A 27,714-nucleotide genomic window follows, 5' to 3' on the forward strand; every position below is an offset into this window, starting at 1 on the left:
CAGTGCAATCTGGGTGACAGGGTGCAAGTCTGTTGTTTTCAGCAGTATGAGTCCGTAGGTATCAACAACATCACAGCCTGCTTCTGTGATCCCATCCCATACAGGGCTGCATTTGAGTCTGTACAGTTTGAAATGGCCACAACACACGTGTGAATGTCTGTTTTATAACTGAGAAGCTATTTGCAAGAGAAAGGACAGTTGTACCTTAGCTTTACACACTTTTTAGTGCAACTTGACAAAGAGACTCCACTCAGTGAGGCTTATTGTTATGTAGGGCAACTGACGTTGAAATGAAAACAAATAACCAAACAACTAACTCCTCCTGACAGAACTGCACAAAACAGATAGAAAAAAAAAAAAAAAGGACAATTTGTGCTGTCTGAATGCTTTACTGCTGTGTCACTATCTCTGCAAGCAATTCTCTCAGCATTAGCATAGCACAACCTTAAATGCCCATCCAGCAACATGGCCTTTGTACCAGAGGTGCAGAACACACTGCAAGTGCTTTGGTAGAACATACACAGTGCCTCAGGCAGGGGATGCGAATTCAATTCCTGTGTTCCAGGAGCTGGACCAGCAATCCTCATGGTCCCTTCCAACTCAGGGTATTCCAAATCCTGTACTGAGCAGCTCAGCCATCACTGTGAGCCTGTGGTTACAATCTTGAATGGTCTGGAGTCTTGAAGGCAAAATGGGAAATTAATTGCTGCTGTCTCTCTTGAGAATGCAACTTCCAAGGAAGAAGAATATATTTTAATTAAGCAATGTTCATGCATTGGTCATAATAAAATGAAGATAAACATAAAACAGAAGAGGATTTACATCCCATTTTTATTTTTACAATGCCTGCCCCAATGAAAGATTGAACTATAACAGATAATATATGTTCAAAACATTTACAGTATTTACAGATAACTTTTTTTTTTTTTTTGCTCAGTAAGTAATTACAGCAACTTTTAACAAAAGTGCAAGTGAAAAGAATCACTGGTGCAAAAGTTACCCTGTCCTGTTGATCACATTGTAGTGCTTGAATGAGCTGAAGTGACAACTGGGATAAATGCATTTCATAGTGAGCAAACGTCATTGTCACTTGACAGTGACAGGCCCTGCCAAGCTGTATTTACAAAGCCTAAGCCAGCAGAATGCCATTATTCTTTCTAGAAAGAGTGATTAGTGAGTTCAGAAGTGATCCCTTCTTCATTTTAACTTTGAACAGCAGAATTGCAGTGTCATAACTTCTACTGTGCAAACAGATGACAACAGATTTCAAATGCTCTGTTGCATTAAGTGCTAAAATAAGCTTAACTTCCTTATTATACATGCTATAAAACTACACTAGAAAGTTCAAGTTTCTGAAGCAACAATTACCTTTCCATGTGTATTCTGTATATATATTTTTTAATTTTTAAACACAGGATGAAGATACGCTGGCTCCAGGAAAGCTGTGTTTTTCCATAAGCAAACCCAAAAGCCCTGTACACAACCAAAGCCTCATTGACATGTTCATTTTTGAGGTATGCTACTGGGGTCATCTTCCCTGATGCACGCACCCCTATTTCCCTTCTCTCTCAAACTCCTTTCTCTAAGCCATATATTCTCTGGCCATGCCATCTTCCAACCTCTAGCTATGCCACATAGTCCTGCAGCCTTCAAACTGTAGGGAGTATCACAAAGAATTTAATTCTTCCAGCTACCTGACATCAACAGGGATTACTTTAGGGCCGGATTTCCATCTCAGAGCCACACACAGCAATGCTTCTCCAGTCTCACAGTGCACAAGGTGTCGTGGCCCAAGTGCAAAACAAAGCAAAAAGAGCTGCACTGTATCCAAAAGAACCAGTCTCAATGTTATGGATATAGCCCATCATCCACCCTAGAGTCTTTGCCATGGTTTTGTTCTCAGGTAGCACCCTTCTAAAACTTTTATATGCACGTGTGTGTATATACATACATACACCTACTAATGCTATATATATACACATACATCTATACACGTACATACACACACACACACACGTGCGTCAGTATGTTCACTGCAGGAGAAACTTATTCACAATCGGTTGGAAAAACTATATTGAATTTAGTTAGAATTGGCACTTGTGCTTTCTATCTGTAAATGAACCATTTTTATCATCTCAGAAAGTTTTTCTTTTAATTTAATTTGCATTAAGAAGTTCAAAAGCGGCCAGGACTGAGAAATGCAGAGCATCAGCTTTTCTCCTGTGTCCCATTAATCCTACACTGCAATTGCTTCCTTCAGAAATTCATCTGAATCCCTATGTTGTTGCCCAGGCTTGCTTGAAGATCCTCTTAGTAAAACAGTACCACGCAGCAGCAGAGCCATGCATCGTCTTGCATCACGCACATTCATGAGATAAAAGTTTCTGCCTTCACTCAGTAAGACACGAATAAAACATGACCTCAAGGTGCTTTTAAAAGGGAGAAAAAAATCCCCTTCTACACAGTAGTAAATAGGCACAAGGAATAAGGCTTGAAATAACGTCTTCAGACACTGATCATCCTGGGGAAACCAAGTTCTTAAACTCTGAATTCTTTCCAATCTGGTTACAGGGTTGGAGAATCCCACCTTCAGGTAATTACTGCTCCCAGACGTGTGTGCTTCTTTACAGTGCATAACATTAATTTTAAAAAACAGCAGCTCCACAGCCCAATCAGCTCAGTATGCTCCAGTACAGATATCTCCCTCTTGAAAGGATGAAGTAGTTTCCTAAGAAAGCTGATTACTTAAAAACACAGCAAAGTTTCACCTTCACAGTGACTCAGTAAATATAGGAGGTTTGACAGCAGTCCACCAGCACTGCTTTGACCAAGCAAACGTGGATTTTCTGGCCAACTCTGTCTTGAACGCCCAGCTGGTTAAACGAGCAACTGCCTGCCTCTTCTGTATCTTTACTACAGTAACCACTTTACACCAAAAAAGTATTGCTATGACATACAGTAATGGAGAACTCATTAAAAGCCACCAGTGAATTGAGAAATTTCACTAAAGTTCGCTGGACGTATAACTCATGGGGAGTTCAGTCCTACTGTTCTAATCCAGGACATCTTAAAAAGGACTTTTTAAAACACAAACGTTGTCAGGCTGAGCGCTGAAGAAGGCCTGCTACCATTCACTGTGGGGAATAAAATACATAGCACAGTACTGTTACTCTGTAAGCATTTTAATTATTTTAGGAATAACTCTTCTCCTGTATCCTACTGGAAAGTCACAGCATTCGCATTCCTTTAAGGAAAGAAACATTCACCTCGTCCAGATCATGATGTAGCCTTCCTTCAGCCATTACCTTTGTGCACACTTACAGTGCTTTTCCACAGACAACGTCTGCGTGTCTTTTTCTCACCATTCCTCTGTTTTGGCAAACTATCCTCGCAGGGATGGCTGCAGGATCCCTTTTTCGACAAGATGAGATTTCAGGGTTCTGTACACATTGAGTTGCTGCTCGGGCTGAAGGACCAACAGCTGCTTCAGTACTTTGCTGGGATTTGGGCCCCTGTCAATGAAATAAGTTTTTTTGATGAACAGCGGTTCTAAAGAAGCTTTCAGATAGCTTTCCATTCTCACCCTGCTCTGCTGCAGAAACAGTGCCTCCCTTTTGTCTGGCAGCACCAAAGTATGGATTTCACCCAGTCTAACCTTTGCCACAGGGTGCATGGGCAAGCATCACTGGGCCAGCACTCTCATTTGCTGAATGTAAACAGGAATTAAAAATGGTGCCTGTATTTACTATCAAATGGGAATATTAAGAAAGGTTATAACAAAAAAGATTCACAGATTTGTTCATAATTACTATAATCACAGTCTTCATCAAAAGATCTTTTTCATTTTAATACCTGTTGCTGGATAAGCTGTGTAAATAACAACTAAATGGAAAGTTGTCAGAGTAAAATAATAATAATAATAATAATAATTTCTTAAATTAAACTGTGCATCCCTAAATAACAGGAATCCAGTCAGTCACTTACTGTGTACTTCTACAATTAACTCAATATGAAGCAAAAAATCTGTAACTTCTTCATTTTCTCATTATTATTTACTCAAATGCATTTACAAAACAAAGGACGTGTATCAGTTTGGCCATCTCACGTTCTTACCTCGATTTCCCCCACCCCGGAACTAAAATGACTGCCTGCAATAGCATTTCCATTCCCATGATTTCACCTTTGTGAAAGTTGGTGTGGGATGACAAGCAGCATTTTTAAGAAGTCCTCTACTCTCTTTAATGGTAGCGTTTTACCCTCCAACAGAAAGCCTCACGTCCTGCCACCGAGAATACTTAAGCTCATGGGAAGAACCACAGTCACAACATGCAGGCTCTTTGTGAAGCCTTCTATGAGGCTGCAGCAAAAAGCCTCATATTTGAAGTTACGTGGGTTACTGCTGATACCCTGGGCATAGCTTTAATGTTGCACAAATCTTATGCGATCTTTGCCCTCTTCACGACTCTGCATTTGAAGTCATTGCATACAACAAACATAGAAACAACCTTCACTGCGCTACTTATGCAGAGCACAGCTCAGACCAAAACACTGTGGTTACATGTGGCACAGCTCCTACTCGTATTTGAGTACCTTGAATTTCAAAAAACCCATACCTTATGAAACTGGTGATGTAGACATGAACAAAAGTAGCCATCAAGTACTGACAATCAAAGCGATCCATTATACCACCGTGCCCAGGGATTGTGTCTGCAAAATCCTTTAGGGTGTGAAGGACAGAAGGAAAAAGCATCACGGTAAGCGATTCAGATGAAACACACCAACCAAGGCTCACCTGACAGCAACATTTTATGCTATTAAGCCATGGTTTCAATGCACTGAGACAAAACTTAGCAAGCGCCTTTTTGCTACAGAACTTTCTAGCCAAAACGATGAGGCAAGAGGTAAGAAAAAGTGAAAAAGAAAGAGATGTAGCAACTTCCCCAGAGTCACATACTAGAAGGCAGGTCAAGTGCACATCCACCACCACCAAGTACATCTCTGTGTATGCATGTACTTCACTGCTTTTTGTAGAAAGCTTCTTGAACCAATGGCTGCAGTTTCTTGCCCTGAAGGATCTCATTCTCCTCTTCAACACTTTCCTTGCCTTGGCAACTACTGCTAGCTGACACTGATGCACTTACACCAAGGGAAGAGCAAGAACTGAAATCCCTTTCTGCTGACTCCCAGTGACTTAACAAGTCATATGCTCATTCACCTACCAGTTTTACCACTGGCTTCTCAGAAGAGTAACTAAAAGCCATAGCATGTACATGCAACATTAGTACATTCAGCAGCATCACAAAGCCCTGTCATCAAACAATCCCTTTAAAAAAAAAAAAAAAAAAGGAATGGAAAAGAAAAAAAAGACTCAGATGCAAACAAATACGCCACCTTCTGTGTTACTCATGTTTGTCTTACAGAGCAGACACAGGCATAACAGTGCACTAGGCTGTAAGTAGCCAGCCATCAGATAAGTGGTTGGACCAGTGTGAGGAAAGGGAATAAGCACAAGCACATGGGTGGGAGTTCAGACCAGAGAGGTTTACTTATATGCTTTGGTGCAAAGCATGTGCCACAACCAGCAGGCTGAAGGAACAGGTTAAGAATTACAGTAGTCCTGCCAAGACATAAGGGAGGTCAGAAGAAAATGTGTGGCTACTCTCCTCCCATCGTCCAGCGTCACTGAATTCCAGCCACACTTGCGATAAAGAGGCCAACACATCGCATCGTGTGTCAGCACACGCTCTTGCTACAATGCAGTGCTGCATTGCCATAGGCAGTCAGACACTTGTGCCTTGCTGAACAGAAGTGTCAGCATCTGCATGCAGCACAGGCTGGGTCTGTAAAGTACAGCTTTAATGCTGTAAAGATTGGGGCAAACCACCGTGAGCAGTGGTCAGGTATCTACAGATTGATAGGTATCTACTGAGTGGTGTGGAATATAATCATCTTGCATCTTGCTCACCTTAGAAGCATAGCAAGGAATAGTATCAACCAAAATGCAAAAAAATAATAGTAATAATTTAGGAATAACACACATATATATATATATCCAATAAAACAAAGAGCTGGTACTGCTACTGAAGCACAGCTCGTACATCGTCTGAGAAAGATTAGGTAATGGAATCCACACAAGAAAAAAAACCTCAAAGCAACCAATCTCATACAGAGAGACAATCAGAACAAAGACAGCATATGGGAATGATGACACACCTTGATTTTGAAAGCTCGTTTAAATCCACTGGCAAAGAATCCTCCAAATGGCCCAATTAGTGAGGCAAATGTTGACAGCGCAATGCTGTGCATCTGGAATGGGTACATATTCACCGTTTCCTACAAGAAAAATAATTAACAGGATATTTCAGTACCTTTGATTCTAGGCATGTTTCAGCTTAAATATTATAAATTGGGCACATTTCCACAAAGCTTCAGTTTTCCCAATAGAGAATAATACTTTTCAGCCAAACACTTAATCAGAAGAAATAAAGTTTCCCTTGACCTGCTTTTCCAGCTCTGTATCCTGTAGAGAATGGAGCTTTCCACAGAGCCAATAGGATTTCTGCAGATTAGGTGACTCAGTGTCCCCAGAAACTGGCTGCTGTCACGCAGCTCACTGTCACAGTTGCTGCTCTGAAGTGCTCCCATGAGACAGACAGGAATTTCTACACAAGTCTGCCATGCCGTCCCCTATACATACACAGTGCAGCACTGGGATATGAAAGGCTTACTCCATTAATATTTGATTTTACATTTGACCATATAACATCCCTCTCATCGTGTTCAAAGACTTAACATTTCTTCTGGCCCATTACATTTCTTAGGGATAAGAGAGACTTGATTGTCAGGAAGGAGAACACGTACCTATTGCCAAATAATACATTAATGATGATAAGTTTTATTTTGCATCTTTGAGCTCATCCAAGTCAATGGCACAAGCTCCAGCCTAGCAATGCTGCTGCATGCAGAGCACACCTTCCCTGGCAATTCTCAACACACTCCAGCTGCAGTTGAAACTCCAGTACCTTACATTTCTGATCCGCATCATGGCCAACACCAACTGTTTCCTGAACCGATGGTCATTTTCTATAAACACTGCTCTAAGTAATTATCTCCTCAATGGACACAGAGTTTTTCAATACTACTCCTGAGGTGTGTGTGCAACCACCACCTCTTTTTGGGGTGGACACATCTCAACTGAACCATGACAGAGCTGGCTGTTCCCATCACCCTGTCCTTAACAAAAGTCATAACGCAGCAGGACAACACAAGACTTAGCCCAGCTTACACACTAATTAACTACATAAAAACAACTTTTAAATTTGCTGTCAACTTCACAACCTCTGAAGCAATGGTGTGTTCATTCAGGAAAATACTGGATCTGCTTCTAGATGCAGTCTTCTTTCTGTTTTGTTTTGAACTACCAGCTGCGGCTATTATTTATATAATCCTCAGTTTTTGCAAACATCAGCAACAATTTCCACTTATGCCTTCTTGTTACAATTGTGAGCTTTTCTCATTAAATGCTATGCTCACGTAAAAGCACTTAAAACACACCATTTTCTTAGCACTGTCTGCTTGTTCTCAATGTTGAAGCAATGAATAGAGCAGAAGGTGATGCAGAACCCACTTGTGTCATACGTTTGTCACAGGCACCTCCTTTGTGTCTCACAGGGAAGATTAGGGCATATGTGCGTGTCCATGTGGGGTGTGCGTGTATATGTGCCTAAGTGCACACGTGTGTATGTGTGAGTGCATATACACATAACTCTGTGTGTACATGTGCCTGTATATATATGCAAGCACACGTGTCTATACATGTATATTTGCATGTTTATATGCACAGGGATGTATATATGCACAGGGGGACATACATGTGTATGCATAGATGTGCATGTCTCTGTATATGAATGCATATGTTTACATGCATGTTAACATTCGCGTGCACATATGTGGGCCTGTCTGTATATGCATGCATCTGTGTGCATCTATCTACCTACATAAGTGTGCCTGAGTGCACTCGTGTGTAAATGTATACATACAGGCACATATGTGCATGCGAATATATGTGCATAAGCATGCATGTCTGCACTTGAGTAGGCATGCATATCAATGTTTGTACCACATGTGCACATATACATGCACATACACATGTCTGTGGGCATGTACACACAGTCTGCATACAGATAAGTGTCTGCATGTTTGTGTATGTATGCAGAAGTGAACAGGCTGCATAGGAGGACATGCTGCAATGACTCCATTGGGTGAAATTGTAACTTAGTCTGTTTTTCTCCGTGTACAATAGAAGGAATGGCCTTAATTACACAAGATCCACTTCACAGAGACAGTGCAAGTTCTAGACTAGATGCAGCTGCACACTAACTCAAAAATGGACTGCTTTTCTACTAACAAAAGTATTCACCCTTACTGCTAACTCTGGCTGTAACAAGCCTCGGCCTATTTTCCACAGACTGTAACAGCTTAAGACTGTAACAGCTTTTCAGCAGAGTGGTTGAATATGACATGCAGCACAGTGAGCAGTACCATCCACTTCCTGCACAAATACAGGCAACAAGGACATAGACATTTCCTTCAGGAACACTTCTGCTTGAGTGACCACCTCCTCATGTGAGTAAGAGAAGCTGAGAGTAACAATTCAGTTTCTAACCCTGAAGACCTACCTATGCTGGAACATCCTTTTAAAGGGTTTAGGAAAATTTTAAAGCTCGGCTTTGTAATTTCTATCTTAATTAAAGCCTTATTTTTTCCTTACCCATCCCAACACAGCCTGAAGCAATAGTGGCACAGAGTATTTCTTCAGCTGGAAAAGCTCTGAAGGTTCACACTCTGTCACAAATCTGTTGGTTTCACTGTTATATTCCACTGGGCAGACGAAGTATTGATGTTGAGCCAAGAAATAGGAAAACTGGAAAGCAGAACAAGAACTCTTGAAATATGCATTAGTTGTTACAGTCAAAAACCTACTCTAATAAATGACTTTGTTATCGCAAGCTCAGGATATGAAAATTTTTGGTAATAAAGAGACCACAACGGAGCCCTCGTTTTAGGGTGGAGAATGCCTCACCAAGGCAGGCAGATGTGGAATTTCAATACCCTTCATGATAATTTCCCAGTTTGTTTTTATTTTTCTGTCTCTCAGAAGTATCTGCAGTGTATTTCTGCATCATAATATCCCCATACAGCTACAACTCATTATTTCTTTTCAATTTACTTTTCTATTAAAACTTGAACTACTACTTCTACAAGGTCTGGTACCTTCAAATTCTGACCTTGGTGACAAATTACATGTAAAATCAGTTATGTTGCTCTTTTATCCTAGACATACCATCAGAATAAAGTACCCATCCAAACCCAGAGGCATTTCAGTCAGGAAAAATAACAACATGAAGCATACAATACAAAGCTACTTCTTCACAAAGCAAATGCAATGCTTTCAATAAACTCAAATTTTAAAATAGGGATGTAACTATTAGATAAAAGAACTCCGGATATAGTCTGTAACAGTAATGGCAAAACAGTCAGTTAAGTAATTCAGTTGAAGTACAAACCTTGTGCTTAACTCTTAAAACCAGTTATGATTAAGCAGAATTCTGTAGCTAAAAAGATAATCAACCACAAATCCCCAACTCTTGGACTTTCTGCAGATTGAGATGACCTAACTTGTCAGTAATTTTATTTCCCCTGAAAACAGAACATTAAAGACGGAATCTATAAAAGGAAAGTCCTGTGGTTACTTACAACAAATCCAAATAGAACTGTGGAGAAGCCGCCTCCAATGAACCCTTCCCAGGTCTTTTTGGGAGACAGCTAGGTGCAAGACAGAGTTAGCTGCAACAATTGCATCACTAAACCTTCTTTCATCCCCACCTCCATTTTTGTACCTCACTTGCAAACATCAACACCTGCTTGTGAGCACATGTACACATGGAATACTGAATGTCACCAGCTAAGTTAGTCACTAAACACTGTGAAGGAAGCATGCAGTTTAACCTGCATGGGAAATTGAAAGAAAAAAAAAAAAAGTATGAAATAGGCTAACAATGAAATAGGCTGCAACTGTATTATACTATGGTGTTAATACTACATTCACCATAATTTCAGTTGCCACTTACGAATCTCTAGAAATCAGATAAACAATGTGGCTTTTAGCAAATAGGTAACCTGCAGAACAGGTGAAAGTGTTTATTCTATAAATATTATTTTTTAGCAAGTATCAAAAATGTTGTAAACTGTGAAAACTCAAAGAATACTTACATACATACCTTAATTAATGGAGTTCTGCCAAAAAAGAATCCAAAAATGTAAGCAGCAATGTCATTGCAAATAACACTCGAAATTGGCACCAGAAACCTAGAGAAAGATGCACCAAAAGATTCACATAGGGAAAGGGGAAAACTGCCTGAGCTTCAGTACAAATTATTTATAATTCACACAGCAGCATTTTTGTTGGGAAATGTTCTGAAATACTTAGAAACTGTTATGCTTCACCTTGCTCCTCCTTAAGTAACACAGTTAGCCATACTGATGTTAATGTTCAGCTAATCAACACTGTTAGAGATCCATGCTAATTCAAGTTAAAATTTAATGTTAGCATACGAGCTTAAAATGATAACAGGCTGGGTTTTTCTATCAGACCTGCTGACTGATACCACCGTTAAGAAGAAATCAACAGAAAGAAACACGTTAATATTATTGTTAACATCAAAGCAAGCAAAGTCCTTATAAGTTCAATGATACTTAAATTTTAAAAAAGAAAGCCAGCTTTTTTTTTTCTTCCACTCATCAGTTTGCAGCAGCCTGTGTTAGCTTTTTAAAGTGTTCTCTGCATGCAGATAGCATCTGAATTTGCTACTCGATCCTGTTAACTTGCATTTCCCCCCATTTCAAGGCAGAGATGTATTAATAAACTAGAAGTTGGATGTTATAATTATGTGCCAAATCGGTAGGTAGCTAACAAGGAAACTTGGTTCAGCTTTTCACATGAACTAAGTCACTATGAAAAGAATTCAGTTAAACAAACTCTGTCAAAGGCTTTGTTTCTTCTTTCTAGCTGTGAACATGTCCTCTCTGCAATAATCTCCCATTGTCCTTCCATCAGGAAAGGAAAAGGAGAACATGCAGTATTAAGTTCTTGGAAGAACACACTGCTTTCCATGCACTGCTGCTTTCTTTCTCAACTTGTAATTTACCACCTGCAGAGGTGGGGGTGGGAAAGCATTACTTCTTTTGGTGGGAGAAGTTTTAAAGTCATCAAGTTTAACTGCATCATCAGAATTGAATATGTAGCTGGAAACAAGACTTGGGATGACTGGACAACATTCAAGATTTAAACTCATAGAGAATTTCAAACAAACTGATTTGAACTTTAGCATACAAACTAAAGGCAGGAAGGGAGAAGCGTTTTTCTTCTAATAGACACCTTGCTCTTGGAGACTGCCATCAGTCAGTAAGAAAAGGGAGTCTTTGCTGTCGTTTCTCCTGAACCTCCATACAGACAAGACGTGTGGTTTCAGACTACTGATCCATGCTACATCACTTGCCAGAACTATTTTGTTTTGCCTGCTAAAAATAGGTGAGAACACTTTTAGTTACCTTGTAAAAATTCCCACAATGTTGTTTCTAATCTCTGAGGATTTTATGGCCTTGAAACCTTTTGGAAAGGTCTCAAGTGGGACTCCTAAAGCCAGATTTGGTCTTCCAAATTAAGTGGTCCAACGTCAGTAGCATTGAGGTACCTAAAGCTCCTGAACAGCTGTGTTCCTGCACTCAGCAAAATGCCATATTCACAACATTTGCAATTAATCCCGAACCTGGCAGACAAATGAAGTGGTTACTTGAAACCACCATCCTTGTGGCTGCCATCTGGCTGGAGAGGTCTCTGCCCACTGTCCTGTACCTTCACCTCATTGCTCCCACTTGCTCCAACTCCCCATCCAACTAAGCACAGGTGCTCTTATCTTGTGCTACTTCCACTGTTCCGCAGTTATTCCCTAGCCACACCCACTACACAGCAGAGTCAGCCTTTCAATGCAATAGTTACAAATTAGTTTATTGCTGTCCCCTTACCAGATCATGCCTTCAAAGAGATTTTGGATGACTAGATGAGATTGAGTTACAGTGATCAGCAAAGTGACATGAGTCCATGCGAACTGTTAACAATGCAACAACACAACAGTTAGTGAGAACACGGATCAGTACATCTCCATCAATACTGGCATGTCAGCTAGAAGAGCCCTTAGGGGCTCTCACGTACACCAGCTCTAGCGATAATGCAGAGGTGCATGCATACAGTATATCACAAGTTAGCTGGCTTTCTGAAGAAAGGACTGAAACTTAAAAAGCTTTCCTCATCCTCTTCCATCACCCAGAATTTTTAATGTGCAGCTGAACATCCAATTTAGTGAGACATACGTGTACTTTCAGCACGAAAGCAGCGAAGAAAGGTAAGCAATGTGATATTCTGTGTATATACATGTAACAGACGAGTTAGAACTGTAACAATAAAATGGCAATGAAGAACTCATGAAAGAGTCATGTCACACAGATGTGGACATCATGACTTAACACCAACCCTCTCAGGAAACATGAGATTTCTCAGGATGAGAGAAAAGGAAGTGTTAATTTTTATGGGCATGAACATTTAAACTGTCAAGTTCACCAGTACTCTACCCATCAGGTGGCTTCCAAACAGTCTACAAGTAATGCTTCTACATCTCACTTTCCAAAAACTCTTAGATCAAGACCTGGTCATTTTTCCATGGAACTCTGGATTTAAGCACTCCATGTCTGGACTATTTGACATGTACAATGTGGTACTTCCTTAAGTTTTCTTATCACATGCATTTTCCTATAGCAGTCCACAACTACTTATAGTTAAGAAAACTGAAGGAAGTTGAAAGGGAGTGCAAGAACTGACCTAAACTTTCTGAACATATTATTCTCTGGTTAGTAAAGGAACTCTGAAGCAAAACTTCAGTTATTCATACAAAGGTGCTGTAATATCAACTCAAACCAGATGGCTGTTCTTCTCTATCCAAACAGTGTTCTCCCATCCAGAGGATACGCTGCTCTTTCTGTTCTTCTGAAATTCTTACATAGTCACACCTTAGTGCTTTCTGAAAATCACAATGTCAAATGACCAAGCACATTCCTCTGCCCCTCCTTTTTCCAGAAGGGAAAGCAATGTATTTACCTTGTGCCAAATCAAAGACGTGTGCTTTGCTAATCACCAAAGACCACCTCTCCCAGAAAAGCTGCATTTTCCCTCCATCAAGCAACTTATCCCACAAACATGGTAAATCTTTTATTTATTGATTTTAAATATCATGCAATTCCTAGTCCAAAATGAGCAATCTGCAAGGCTAAAGTGCCATCTAAGACACCTGCAGAAACAGGAGATAACAGCAGAAACAGGTCCTTAAGAAATCTTCAGGTTGCACAAGACATTCAAAAACTGTTCTCTTTGTTGGTTTGTTTTTTAATAAAAAGGCTGTGCTGCCTTACTGTTTTCTGGTCATTTCTATCTTTTTTAAGAGATGCGATGTTACACCTTCAATTTAGATATAAAAAAGGCACATTACAAAAATTACACGAGAAAACTGTATGTTAATGCTCTTGACTATCCACCACACACTGTACTAGAAGACCAAAGACGAGAGATAGAAACGCATGTTTATACAACAGAAGAAGTGCTGCTAAGTGCTGATTTTGTGCTGCTGGCACAAAACCAATTCCCCACACAGGTGTTCAGGTCAGGCTCCCTCCTAGCATTGCAGTGGGGCCTGTGGTCACCAGAGTCATGTCCAGCTTTGTGCTGAACGTGTCTGGTTTTTGGCCTGCACGAAAGGCACGTGCCTCTCACCAGGAGCCTCTCCTTTACCCATCTGTCACTAAGAGATGCATCACCCTGGGTATGCGCAGGGCCTCATTAATCACAGCTTGGATTCACTGAGAGACTGCACTTTCTGACAGAAGCAACCCCATGGTGTAAACACTCAGACTGACGTTACTCTGTATCACGTAGCTGCCAGCTGAAGCACTCCCAAGCTATTTTATGAACATAATGACATGATTCTTTCTTGTGACATTCATAACATGACTGACCACAGCAAAGTGGGTAATACACACCATGTAAAACTGCAGACGATAGTGTTTCTTCACTAAACTCAGAACAAACATGCAGAAGCCTGTAAAATAAAGTAAGTGTAGTTTGTACCACTGTATATTCAATGACACTGAACCATGATATGCCAGTCATTCTCTTCCCTTGAAGCTCTTCCCAGTTCCTCTGGTCAGAGTATTTGCTTCTGCTCAGTAACCACAGGCACAGAATTATTCTCATTAGAACAGACTTAGCTATCCTTAGTAAGAAGCTTCTGTTTTATTCCTTCCAAGGTCCCACCATGGAAATCTAAGCATGGAGAAAAACTTTTATATGGCTTAAAAAACAGTAACAGTAGACAAAGCTCTTTATTAACAGCAGGTTCTTCATCTATGTTATGAATACTTCAGCACGGCAGTCTCCTGCTCCTTAGAACAACCCGAGTCTTCAATTGATTACTTTCTAAGCTAATGATAATATTAATATAGTAAATAATAGTAATATTAATGTTGCGTTCCTGAAAGCAGAGCAGACTGTATTTAGTGGTTTACAAAGCCATATCCCACAAAGCTGGACTGGGAGGAAAATTTATCCATGATGCAAGCAAAAGTGCATCTTGCAGATAAAACAAACTCTCAGGTGTTTGGGAGAATAGCTTGAAAATATAATACCAAGCTCCTGGCTGCTGACCTGGCAGAACACTTGCACAATAAAGCATTAACCCATCACAGAAATGGTGAATATAAGCTATTTCACAGACTGTCAAAACACCCTGCACATATTCAGGATCATCAATCATCAGAAAACCAGTCCAAGATGATTCCTAATGAGCACCATAAGCTCAGCTTTCCTAAGATAATCTGCTTTTTCTTAGGTTACTCCCTGAGTAAATGCAAAAAATTACACTCATTTTCATGATGAGAATAGAATTGGGAATTTCCTTAAACAGCACCAGAAAAATTAATAGAGAGGATAACAGCAGAAAGCTTTAAAAAAAAAAAAAAAAAAAGCAAGAACAAAAAAGAACAACAAAAACAAACAAACAAACAAAACCAAAACCCACCATGAAAACATACACAAATAGGCACAAGAAGAAATGCAGCACAAAGATCTTTAATTTCTATCATTCCCCACACTTACCTGCCAAGTAGAGTGCAAAAGAGATGAACCTGTGGTAACGAATTAAGAACTGAAGCTGTTCTCTTCTCTGAACAAACGTACCAAAGTAATCAGCCACAGTCTCCCCATAAAAAAAGTAATTGACACACAGCAAGAAATACCTAAAACAAATAAAGGTAGCTATTATTTTAACGCGGTAATACAGGCTTGTGTCATTCAGTTAACATCGCTCACAAACATACACAATAAGAAAAACAACTCAGTGGCAAGAGCTCATGATGGAATACAAATGCAAGAATAAATTCAGATTTTCACTATACCTCTGGTTTGAAGCCTTCTCCAACAAGCAAATTTTGTAATTTATTTCTTATAATGAAATCCGATTAGAAAAATAAATGCCACAAAAATCGTTTCACGTACTGTACTGAATAATTCACACCTACAAAAGCCCTTTTCAGATATTCTCACAGTACAGAGTAAGTATCAGATACCTTCTACTAAGTAATACAACTGGATACATTCTTGTACTCAATTCTAACATGAAAAGCTCATGATATCTGCCACAGAAAATAGTAAGATACTTGCAGAACAAAACCTCTGAGTTCAAACCTCTGTCGATGTGTTTGAGGATCTGATCAGAACTTTACTTTTGCCATCTGGACTGAAGATTCTTGTGTGAAAGAGTTACAGCTGCATCTTCTCCTGTGTCTTTCACTTCTAGCTTCCTTCACCTAACAATAATCTTATGGAGTTAAAGTCCATTCACAAATCAGTGACACAGCTCCAACCACAACGTCTTCCAAAATAAACTGGAAGTACATCCAAACACAAAGTCTGAATGAAGTGAGATGTCACCTTCACACGCCTCCTTCTGAAGGATTTTTCAAAATAAAAAAAGCTTCATGCAGCCAAACCAGCTAACATGCAAATTAAAAAAAAATAAAAAATAAAAAGAAAAAATATCAAATTCAAAACCAGTAAAAGATGCACGTTTCTCGAGCAGCATGTTCTTCAGCTTTTTACTGGAGTCAGAAAAGCCAAAAACTCATAATTCAAGATGGGCTGGATATCTGGATGTTTATGGAGATCAGTACTTGTCTTCTCCAAGCCAATCCTAAAGTCCACTTTGCAAGGCTCTGCCCCTCAAACTATGCCTCACAGCTCACATTCCAATCACTAGCAGTACCCTCCCACCCAGCTGATAGGCCTCAATATGCAGTCTCAGCAGCAAGACTTTGGGTGGTACTGAAATGCTGATTTTGAACTTAGCATACATAGGTAGACTGTAGTTAGCTGCCAAAGTAGACCAAGTGGTACGCTGTAACACCCTCTAAGAAGCAGGACATTGACACAGATATCCTGGATTTGTCAGAAACATTAATCCTGTCCTGTGGCTTTCAAAATATCCCCTACCACTTCTATCTACCCAGTCCTGTGATTAAACTCAAAACAGGAAAGGATATAGAACTTGTACATCATGATTTCAGTTACTTGCTTGTGAAAATAATCCTTTAAAAGTACACAAAATTACTTGCAAAAGTCAAAGCTTTTCAAATAATATAGCTCAGGTGATTATTTGGCTATGCACATTTTCAGGCAGCTTCCAAATGCTTAATTCTGACTTCAAGCAAATATGCATGCACACAAATGTGTACATGCATATATATTTATAACAGGAAAAAAAGTAGTAAAAAGCCAACTTATTTGTTCAAGTTCACAAAAGGAAGGCAATTACAGAGTCCTGTAGTAGAGACAGATGCCAGGTTTTACATCTGCACATGACTTACAAAGCTATCCTTCCATCATGCCAGGATACAAACAATGCTAAGACTTAAATTTCCCATCTCTACTTATTGACCATCTTGCTTGCTACTTACCAGCTGAGGGATCTGAACCACGGTAAATCATACGAGTGATACACTCTGTAACCTATAGTAATGATTTCGTGGAAACATTTCACTTGGATGCCCAAGACCTAAAATTAAGAAAAAGAAGGAACAATGTACATTGACCGCTGCTTGTTTCTTTAAGGCTGTGTGGAGCACTGCAGCCTGCCTTAAGGGGGGGAAAAAATTACTCTGAATTTAAATTCCATGCAGAAAGGAGACAGCTTCCAAACAAGAACAAGGAGAAAGTCAAGCTCTGCTTAACTGTCCCTGCCCCCTGAACTCACAGCCATTAGGTTTGTAAAAAAGACACACTGAGCTTGTCAAAAAAAGGCACTCTGGGCTAGCTGCAAGAATCCCCTCAAGAAATAAGAGAGAATTCCTGACTGTTCCTCATTAAAATACTTGGATGGCAGCAAGTCAAAAGCATTTCCATAAAGAGAAAGCTCTTTTGGTTAAGTTCTATTTAAATTCAAGAGATACGTTCAAGGTAGAAAAAACAAAAAAAAAGTCGTGCAACGCAACATAGCAAGCCTTCCATTGCAAGTACTTCATTACAGGTAAGTCTACACTGATAATTATCGGTGCTGATTAGAAGCACAGGTCACCCAGTGCAGGTATAAGTATCACACCCCGCACAGCCTTGCTGCTGTTTCACGATCTCACCATGGCTGTGCTTGCCTACGCACGTCTGGAGGCGCACTCTGCAGGCCACGGGCCCTGAGGGACTCAGCCAGGTTTGCTTAACTTTTAGTCACCGAGCAGACCGTCTTGCCCTGATATCCAGTGCTTTCAAACAGTGCTAAGAAGTAGTCTTGTGCAGACACTGGAGGAGGAACCTACCCACACTGACTGTGCATGCCATCACCGTAGGCTTTGCAGGATTTCTCTGAGCACCTGCACTCATGAATGCACTTCACCTTGTTCAAAACAGTTTGAACAGTATTACATCACCTCAGCGAGTTAATTCTGACACCTGCCTTGCTCATGCCCTCAATTCTGCTTTGCCTTCATCATAAACTCTAACGTCACAATTGCCCATAGTATTTCAATGTTGGTCTTTAAGAGGAAAAGGACATTTAGGGGTGAAGGTGTGCAAGTTTCTGCCTCAACAGCAAACAAACACAATATACATTCCCCCAGTTTTTGGGAGCAGTTTGAGGACTTGTCCTCCAAACTTATCTGGATTACCCTTCCTACAGCTCTCCAGGCATCCTCTCGGCCCGTACTAAGATTTGGTTTTAGCATGACAACTCCTGAGAAAATTTAAGCTATGTGACTCCAGTGAAACTAAATCATACACAAGCAAAACTTTTTATTACTTCACTTTTTGAACACTGTAACAAATATCAAATTTAGACACAGTTAACTGTATTAGGCAACTGTCTTTTTTGCTTTATAGTACAGAGGAAGAATTCTCTATTAATTCTATACTAACCTCAACTGCTTTTTAGTTCATATCCTGTTAGCTTTGCCATGACTGAAATTTTGCAGCATACCATGAATACAGCAAATAATAATGCAAAGCCAGCAGTTTCTTTTTGCTCCAGTTATTCTGAAAGTGTTATAGACTACTGACATAGCAAGAAATGTCTCTCCAACGAGCTACAACTTAACAGAGCTTTTTTGTTGTTTCTTCATACACTCAGTAAAATCATCTGCCACTGAAATCACAAGCTTGTTGTGCCATTCTTCTAAAGACAGGAAATACAAACCAGACTCATTCAGATGTAGGGACTGTAATACAGACTATAATACTGGTGAAACAGCATTCCAGCATTTCAAGAGGTGTTTTGGAGTAGACAAGGAAAAAATAAAGGTTTTGACAATTTGACAAACCTGGGGGAGAAATCAAAGCAGCTAACCAGAAGTACTAAACTCCAGAATTTTAGGAAACATGTTTCTTTTTGTTGTTTGCCACAACTGAAAAAAATAATTGAACCTTCATTCACTAAGAATAGCAGAAATAAAAGCAATGGAAAGAAGCAGCATGCAGTGGATGCTAATCCACTACGTTTGTTTACTTTGTGACCTAAAAATGCATTTTGTCTCTGTGTCACAGACAGGCACCTAGCTCCACTCTGCCACAGCAGCTCTGGAGAGAAGCAGGGAATTAATGGAGTGTGACTGAGGAAAGTCCTCCAGCGCCAGGCACTGCCAGCTGACTTGAACTGCCTGCTTTTCTCAGCCTGAAAAATGAAGCTCCCTTTGTGTATTTCAAACAAAATCAAAGGAGGGTATGAGAAGGTAATGGGAATCAGACAAGGAAATAGATTGATTTCATTAGCTTCAAGGCAAAAATCCATTTGACTTGTTTAATTTCTTCCCAAATAAAGTTACCGAGGAGGTCTTCATCCAAAAGCACCCAATTGAGAACCTTTTCAGTAGTTCAAAGACACCTACATTTACAGAAGAGAAATTGCTTTCTGTAATGTCTGCACTTTGCTTCCAGTTATTCCTTATGCTGGACGAAGAGATTAAGTAACTCTTGCACAATACAGAGTATTTAAAGAAACTCACCAGAAGCATCAGCATGAAAGATCCCATGTATATGATTAGAAAAAACACAGAAATCATAGCTAGCGTTAGAATCCCACGAATCCACCAATTTTTCCATCTGTAAAGAGAAACAGTATAAAAAGCAAGCAGTTACAAATGAAAACAAAGACCACTCCTACACTGTGCAAATACTTCAGTTGGTGAGAAGCAGCAGGAAGCCCAGATACATCTTGCTTAATAGAACATACAGCAAGAAACACAGAATCTAGTTTACTAGCTGCCAGCTCAACAGAACACATGGTAAAAGAAAGCAAAGGCAGCAATCTTCCCTCTTTCCTCATAGCCTCTCCTCCCTCTTATTTCAGACGTTATGGATCAGCCCCTCCTTGAAGGCGGCTGTGAAAATACATCAGGATCCTCTGGGAGCTTTTCACAGCAAGAGACATGGGGAAAGCAGCCATACAAAGACATGTAAAAAGAAAGGCTGCCAGAAAAGCAGCATACAGGTCTCTGAAGACTGACAAACAAAAATAAATAAATAAATATCTGGGAATAAACTCACTGCATGCTCCTCTCTGCCATGGAAATGTTTTTAATTATTAATAGTGTGTACCGTACTTCCTTTTCAGTAAGTTCTTCTCCTCCTCTGCCTTGCTCCCTTCAAAAGTCTTGCCCATACATGTACAATCAACCAAGAAATCACAACTTACTGCTAAGCACAAAAGAAAGCCTACTAGATCTTGAAGAAAAGGTCTTCACAGTGTCCTCCTTTAATACCAGTTTTATGTGTCACTGCTGCCCCAGTAGACACACTTGCTTCAAGAGACACTCAGTTTTGCTTCATGTTTTGCATTTAACGTAGAGTTGAACTACCTTCATTTGATATTCATCTGCCAGCTAATGGCAGCTAAAGCCACTAAGTGGAACTGCCAAAATTGTCAGAACAAAGTTGGAGAGGAATTCATTACAATAAGGCTTCAAGTTCCCCTTCAGTACGAGTTACTGAGAAGTGGCTTGTTCCTCATGGCCTACTTATCAGAAGTGAAAATGCTGCCCAAAAAACTTACAGAAGTTCATCCAGAGAATCAACACTTTCACTTAAACACAAACGGCCCCCTCATAAAGCTTGAATGTAGGAAATAAGCATTTATAACCCCTAGAAATTCTGACTCTAGAGATCAAACCCAAACACTGCTCTCTCACATATTTTATTGCAACACTTAGACAGAACAACTGCAAAAGTTTCAGTGAACTGTAGGCAACCTTCAGCTGCTGTGAAACAACATTACACTGAATGGGCTTCTGAAGCATAAATATCAACTGTGACAACAAATAAAAAATTATCCTTGAATTTATGTATGTACAGAGTGAAAATTAAAACTACAATACAGTCTGCAATAATTTTAGTTGGCAGCTCTCCACTTAGAGAGCTCGTTTGTTTTACAATACCTGGCAGACAAGCCCGACAAAGCCCTTTTGAGGATTTCTGGAGTGCTGTCTGTTGGTGGTGGAACATCGGGGGTATCCGAATCATTTCTGAGATCCAAATCAACGAGTCCTTCATCCAAATCCACTTCCTATGACCAGAGGAAAAAAAATATATAGCTCAATCACCTCAACTCGACATACAGGAATATTAATTATGCCACAACACAGTATTCAGTCACAAACACATCTTGGAAAGTGACGTAGGAATTATCAGTTCCCTAAATCGAGAAAGCAATGATGTGCTAGTCAAGTGGTTGATGCTGTAGAAAGCAAGTGTGCATTAATACATGTTTATGAGAAGGGCAGTACTCCAGTGTTGTGACACGACCTGCTACACTCAGGGAACTTCATATTCTGGGCACTCTCTCTACCCACCTACATAAGCACAAGGATGTTTGTTTCCAAAAGAACTAAAGGTGAATAAAACCGAGGTTTAACAAAAATCCCTTAGTCTCTAACAAACTTCCTCACCTTAATTTTAAGCTAATCTAAGGCAGCAAAGGGTCTTCTGGTGGTGTCACACAAAGAAGAAAGAAAACGGAGCACCAGACCAACCTCTCCACAATGAGAGATTGCTTTCACAGTCTCACACACACCTACGAGGGGACTTGAACCCTCCAGCTTGAAAATAAATGACCCAAGAACAAACTGAAGGGACCCTTGAACCCTGCAGCTTGAAAATACATGACACCCAAGAACAAATTATGAAGGGATCCGTGACAGTATTATTCAGAATAACCTCTTGGTTATACAACCCCAGCAAAGCACCTGTATCTTCATTGTTCACTGACTACTCAGAAGATACAAGATAGACTGATCTTTCATCTTATCCAAAAGCAACATATGCAATCTAACGTGCAAACTGTCACCAACAGTGAGAGCAGATCATTGAGATTTCTTTTTCCTCAGCAGCAGTCAATACTCAAGGTGTTGATTTACTTCATTCTTCTGTTACAAACCCCTAACTCTGCGCAGGTGGAAGGCCGCGCTTGGCCCTGGTGCAGCTGCTCCCTTCTTCTGAATATTTTTGGTATTCTAGAAGACAGCAGAGTACATTTCCCTTTGCCTCCAAAAATCCACTGTGGAGCTAAGGTCTACAGTCCCAGCCATCGCTCGGTTCCTCTATAGTCTGTAGCCTTTTCCCCGCAACCTCTTGGCCTACAGGAAGCTGTGCTTGAACATAATCAAAGCTTCAATAACCATAATCTCAGCCTCAGTAACCAACAGCCTGTGTCAACAACACAAGTGGAAAAGGTAAGGCGTGCCAAACCTCACTGCCTGAAGCTGCTGATGGAGCCCGCATTCAGAAACACAAACCAAACCGGGCTGAAATGGGGAAGCTTGGAGGCCTGGTTTGGAGCTGTTTGGGCTCCCAGCGCTGGCCTGCAGGAGGTGAGCAGGCAGGCTGGGCCCTCCCCTCTGATCCCATGGCTGAGCAATCATCAGGCAGACACTGACTATAATTAATAGGCATTAGAAGAGTAACTATTTGAAGCGTGATCTAGATCTCAGGAAGTTTGTTGAAGGCCTGAAAAGCAAGCAAACAAATTAATGGGCATGCAAGCCTTGTTATTCAGAGATGGCTTTTTCCAGTTTTGTAGTACTACAGGTTAGGAAATCAACTACAGGTATCATAACGCACAAGAAAAAGGTAAAAAATAAAAAATAATCACAAGCCTTTCTCCAAATCACTGTTCCACCTCTTACAGTCTGCATCCAAGTACAAAAAGCTGTTTGCACAGTGCTAGAAGATAGCACTGCACTGCAGATGAAGGGCAGTAATCCTGGCCCTAAGACCACGACTTAGAGTATTTAATATTAATCCTTGTTTGTGCACAGCAGAGAAGTTCTCTCCTTTACGTACTGAGAACTAAAAATACCTCCGAGATTTTTGTTCCATTTCTGGGCTTTCAGCACAGCTCTAAGTGGTTCCATGCTCAACTGCTGTTTAAACAGCAAGAAATAAAACCATGCCTATTTTTACACCTCTGATATTTTAACACAATCTTTACTCATGCACCTAACTTGAAGCAATGTTTTCAATTTGATATTTCCAGCATCTGAAATCTGTGGCATTTTTCAGAGCATGTGAACACCATGGAGTCCTCCTGTGCTTATCCAATGCATCTTCAGCAGTTTGATGCTGCTGCTGCTATCAGAAGGTGGGCCGGTGCAGTCTTCAAGCTGCACACATTCTGCCATTTTTTAGCTTTAAATTGCTAGAACAACTTGTAGGGAATAAACCATGAACTATCTTCTATTTCCCTTTGAACCTTACCTCAGCAATGACCTTGAGCACTTACTTCATCTTCCATTTCATGCTATAATGGCCACAAAACATTTCCTGAGTAAAGTATTTAATTTGCCAAGTCCGAAGCCAAAGAGGAAGTTGCTCACTAACAGTCAGTTAATTGTCATCTCCAGCATGAAATGCTTTAAGAACCCAATCACTTGGGGACATACTTTTCTTGTTAATTTTTTTTCTTAGTTACATAATTGACTATAAACATTCCAGTTAATAGCTAGGAATAACAACAATCATCACTGCAGTAACCAGTGGTGTGATCACTACAAAAGCCCTCAAAAAAAAAGATCAGATCAGGAGTCTTGCTATTTCAGTTTGACTTTGCAGATCAGTTCTGGAGCAAATATAAAACCCAGCAGCCCTTCCTTCTCCTGTTCTCCTGGTCTGGGACCTAACCAAGCTGAACACACAGCAACAGTGAGGATGTGCGAGGGGCAACGCATGAAAAGCTACAGCTTGAGGCTGTGGGCTCTGATTGACAAGTTTTTCAAACGTAAAGTGAAAACACCAGAAGTTGTAGTGTCCAAAACGACACCTTTTAACCTCAGCTCCAAGTTAAATGTTTGATATGAGGTATTGCCACATCTCCCCACAGTTCTCACACAGCAGGTGACAGAGCCTTTCACACGCACTCATCTCATCGGTTCAGGCCCCAAGTGCCTGTGACAGACAGACACTACAAGGAGGCTGTTGCCTTGCCTCTCCTCATCTGAAGGCTCATGTTCCTGCAAGAGAACCCATCTAACCAGCTCATTAAGGCTAAGTCCAACAGGGCTGAATGATGTAGGCCTGATAAGAACAGGAAGAAGGCAAACACAAACTGTTATTCAGCCGCTCCTAGGAGCTCAGCGCCCAACAGATGTTTCTTTCTGAAGCTGCAATGTTCATCAGTTTTCAGCATTTGTGAACTAATCCAAGAGAAGGGTGTATGTAGTTGTAGAGGTTTGGTTTGTTTTAACGTTGGCTTTCCTAAAAAGTGACAAGACTTCCATCCTCAAGCTAAACTGAGCAATATTACAAATACCGTTCCGTAGGAGGAACTCAAGGAAGGACACTGTGCCTACCTAGCAGGAGGTATTGTGACACCTGCACAAAAATCAAGCTTCCATATGGAATTCTGCTTGCTTTCTGCTTTCCAGCAGCCACCAAAATACATCCATGTGTCACGCATAAAAATAAAAACAGACCTGTCAACCTCTCACCTTTTAAAAGGCCATACTCATCTTAATTGCCATCCCATATAAGACATTTCTGTGCTACAATTAACAGACGCCGAGTGAAACATGCACAGGAATTACTCATTACTAAGGCACTAGCAATGTTCTGTTAGTACTGGACTATTTCCATAACACAGTAAGAAACTCAGGTAGACACTGTAAATATGCTTTCCTCAGGGAACGGAGCATCACCTATGTTAAGAGAAAAGGAAGACAGACATTTTCCAACAACTTATATGTATATATATATGTACTTCTATTTTCACATATATATACACACATACAAAGCAAATAATTGATTGCCATTTTACCAGTGTAACTGTTCGGTTTTCTTCTCCAGCATTGATCTTTCTACAGTCTCTCCCACAAGTGTTACACTGAAGCTAATAGTTCAGTGAGAACACCTTGTGGCGTATTTAAATTAATGTACTTCGATACCTTCCTCTGAAGCCAAGCCATCAAAGCATCAGAAGATCTTGAATAGTAAAACCTTTTTTTTCCAAGCTGTTGAAGCCCAACATAAGCAAAACCACAATCCCATGAAAACTGCACACACCAAATCACCAACTGCACACTCCACATCCCAACTCACACACTTTCAAGATGTGAGTTTTGAAAATAGTTAGCCCTCTTGTTACCCGTCAAACTAACCAGGTCTATTTTCTGGTTATTCCAACATTACTAAGCAAACTGAAAGAAGTGATTTGTGACAGAGTCTAACATTTCACTCTAACCGACACAGTCATTAGGATTTCATTTAACTCCAAGTGAGTTTAGAACATTTAAAGAATCACTGAATCATTTGAGTTGGACGGGGCCTTTAAAGGTCATCTAGTCCAAGTTCACTGCAACAAGCAAGGACACCTGCTGCTTCAGCAGTTGCTCTGAGCCCCATCCAGCCTGACCTCAAATGTCTCCGGGTTCAGGACACACACCATGACTCTGGACAAAATTTGGGGCCAGCCTTGCAGGTGAGAGTCTGAGCCCAAGTCATTTCTCCAGCAGCTGACTCCCAGAAGGGCTGTTTCACTGAACAGAAACACCTTTTGTGCTGTTACTGGAGAAACACCAGTCAGTGATTCCAGGTTTGTTTTACTTAGAAATAATTAACACTTAGCCTGGGCACACAGTCACTCGTTTGGTGGCTACACGGCAACACAACACCGCTTCCTGAACTCTGTGTGACACCACGAGAAGTAACCATCTCCCTACCTTCAGGACACACTGTTGTCTTTCAAGCATTTGAAAGCAGCATCACAACCTTCATGGTAACAAATGCAACGGTTGGAATTTTGAGAGTAGTGTGAACAGCAATCTGCAAAACTGTAACTGACTTTTTCATACTGAGTATTTTAACGCTAAATCATTCCACTTGCTCTGGAGGGCAGTGGAGTATTCATGGAAACATATAAGATGTTTATGGGAAAAGCACACAAGGCACACAGCAACAAATGGGACAGGGAAGACCTAAAGATCACTCCTGCACATCACAGGACAACGTGAGGAAAGAAAAAACTTGTGAAATCGCAGAGGCCCATAGGGCAAAGGCACGCTGACAGGAATTTTGCAGTCATCAGCTTGATAAGGTTGCAGGCAGCTGGGGACACTAAGCTATGCAGTGCTCAGGAACAAGCTATACAAAGGGCATACGGCATTTGTTCTAAACCAAAGTTACCTTCTATTCGAAAACAAGGAAGTAGAAACAGATACTGATTGTTTCTGTGCATTACTAAGAAGAGCAGAAAAGGGGAGAAAAAAAAAAAAAAGACAACCAACCAAACAGCTTGACTTAAATTCACTAGGAAATGAGCATTTCTGGACTTAGCAAGCATTGTAAGTATCAGCAAACATACTGAAAATGCCAATGAAGGGTCTAACAGATAAAAGCCTTCAGATATACTCAAGAGTTCTTGCAGGTCTTGAGCAAACTCCGAGCATTCCTCTGCATTGACATGCACGGTGCTTTAAAGCATGTCCCTTTTACCCATCTGGAAACTGAATGAATTGGGTCAGCAGCAGTTGCATCAGAAGCCAGCAGTTTCCATACATCCACATTCTCATTTTAAGTGTGGAAGAGGGTGATGTTTCCCAGCTGCGCAGTGGGGAGCAGCGGAAACCCATTGCTTCACAGCCATCTGGAGCAGTCATGGAGGAGGGAACAAGTTTCCAAGTGCGCAGCCCCCAAGGCAGAACAGGCAATGTGCAAACATCTGAAGGAGAACGTGCTGTCTGCATGTTGCAAAGGCAAGGCAAGAGGCAGAGCACGCACGTTCCCATCTATGGGGACACAGAGTGTGGTGGCACCTGTGAATCCCAACGGCCTCATACTCCCCATCAGATCCCCTATGGCGTGCACAACCACTGCGCCCACCACTAAATCAGGACCCAACTGTGGCTGATAAAACTCATCTCTAGGATCCTGGGCTTGCCTTCCCAGCAGCCTGACAAGCCCTTGTGGCAGGGGGAGCTGAGGTGGGACGGGGGGTTGGGGGCAGGTCACCGTGTCCAGAGCTGAGCAAAACCAAATGCTTCTGTAGGAAAGCAGTATTTTGAGCAGACCGCTATGAAAAGTCATAGCTAAAACAAGTTCTCACATAGGGAGACACACGCAGCTGTGGCCTAAGCGCTGCCGTACAGAACGGGGCCCTGAACGCGGCACACTCCGGCTCACTGCAGAGCTCGGTGGCTCCGTGCCCTCCCAACCAAAGTGCAGGACGAGGGCTGCCGGCAGACTTTCGCTTTCTCACTCCGCACAGCCCCGCAGCTCCGGCAGCGCGCGGCTCCCGGCGGCCCTCCGCCCACAGCCCTCCTTTCCCAGCGGTAACCGGAGCCGCCACGCCGCCCCCCGCAGCCTCCCGGCGCCCGCCCGCGGCCTGCCCAGCCCCACGGCCCCACCGCTCCTCACTCTGTCGCTGCCATCCTCCTCCTCCACCTCCTTCTTCTCCTCCTCCTCATCAGCGGCCGCTCGTCGCCGCCGCCGGGCCGACATGGCGGCGGGAGCGCGCTGTGGCCGGGCGCGGCGCTGGCAGCCCCGTCAGGGGGCGCGGAGCCGGCCGCGTCCCCGCCGCCGCGGTGTCCAGG

At 41.3% G+C, this 27,714-nt stretch overlaps 1 protein-coding gene across 1 annotated transcript; it reads right to left on the reverse strand.

Annotated features, from left to right (window-relative positions):
* Nucleotides 1-812: 812 nt before the first annotated feature.
* Nucleotides 813-27,638, reverse strand: CDS1 (CDP-diacylglycerol synthase 1). The gene is made up of 13 exons (XM_042811851.1): nucleotides 27,539-27,638; nucleotides 21,073-21,200; nucleotides 19,645-19,741; nucleotides 17,116-17,213; nucleotides 15,260-15,399; nucleotides 14,146-14,204; nucleotides 12,085-12,167; nucleotides 10,281-10,368; nucleotides 9,757-9,825; nucleotides 8,771-8,923; nucleotides 6,214-6,333; nucleotides 4,614-4,717; nucleotides 813-3,512 (listed from the first exon to the last, which is right to left on the reverse strand). Exons 1-13 carry the CDS (start codon nucleotides 27,620-27,622, stop codon nucleotides 3,383-3,385), a joined length of 1,353 nt encoding a protein of 450 aa, XP_042667785.1. The 5' UTR covers nucleotides 27,623-27,638; the 3' UTR covers nucleotides 813-3,382.
* Between the last annotated feature and the right edge of the window lie 76 nt (nucleotides 27,639-27,714).

Source organism: Centrocercus urophasianus, unplaced genomic scaffold (genome assembly GCF_019232065.1).
Source record: "Centrocercus urophasianus isolate 14NV4802_14NV808 unplaced genomic scaffold, USGS_Curo_1.0 seq_13, whole genome shotgun sequence".
Classification (NCBI taxonomy): Eukaryota; Metazoa; Chordata; class Aves; order Galliformes; family Phasianidae; genus Centrocercus; species Centrocercus urophasianus.

Coding starts and splice junctions, on each gene's coding strand:
- CDS1 (XM_042811851.1), bottom strand. CDS start 27,622: ATGTCGGCCCGGCGGCGGCGACGAGCGGCCGCTGATGAGGAGGAGGAG. Junction 12,168..14,145: donor ATCGTCTGCAGTTTTACATG/GTGTGTATTACC, acceptor CATTGTTAACAG/TTCGCATGGACTCATGTCAC. Junction 4,718..6,213: donor AACGAGCTTTCAAAATCAAG/GTGTGTCATCAT, acceptor CACACCCTAAAG/GATTTTGCAGACACAATCCC.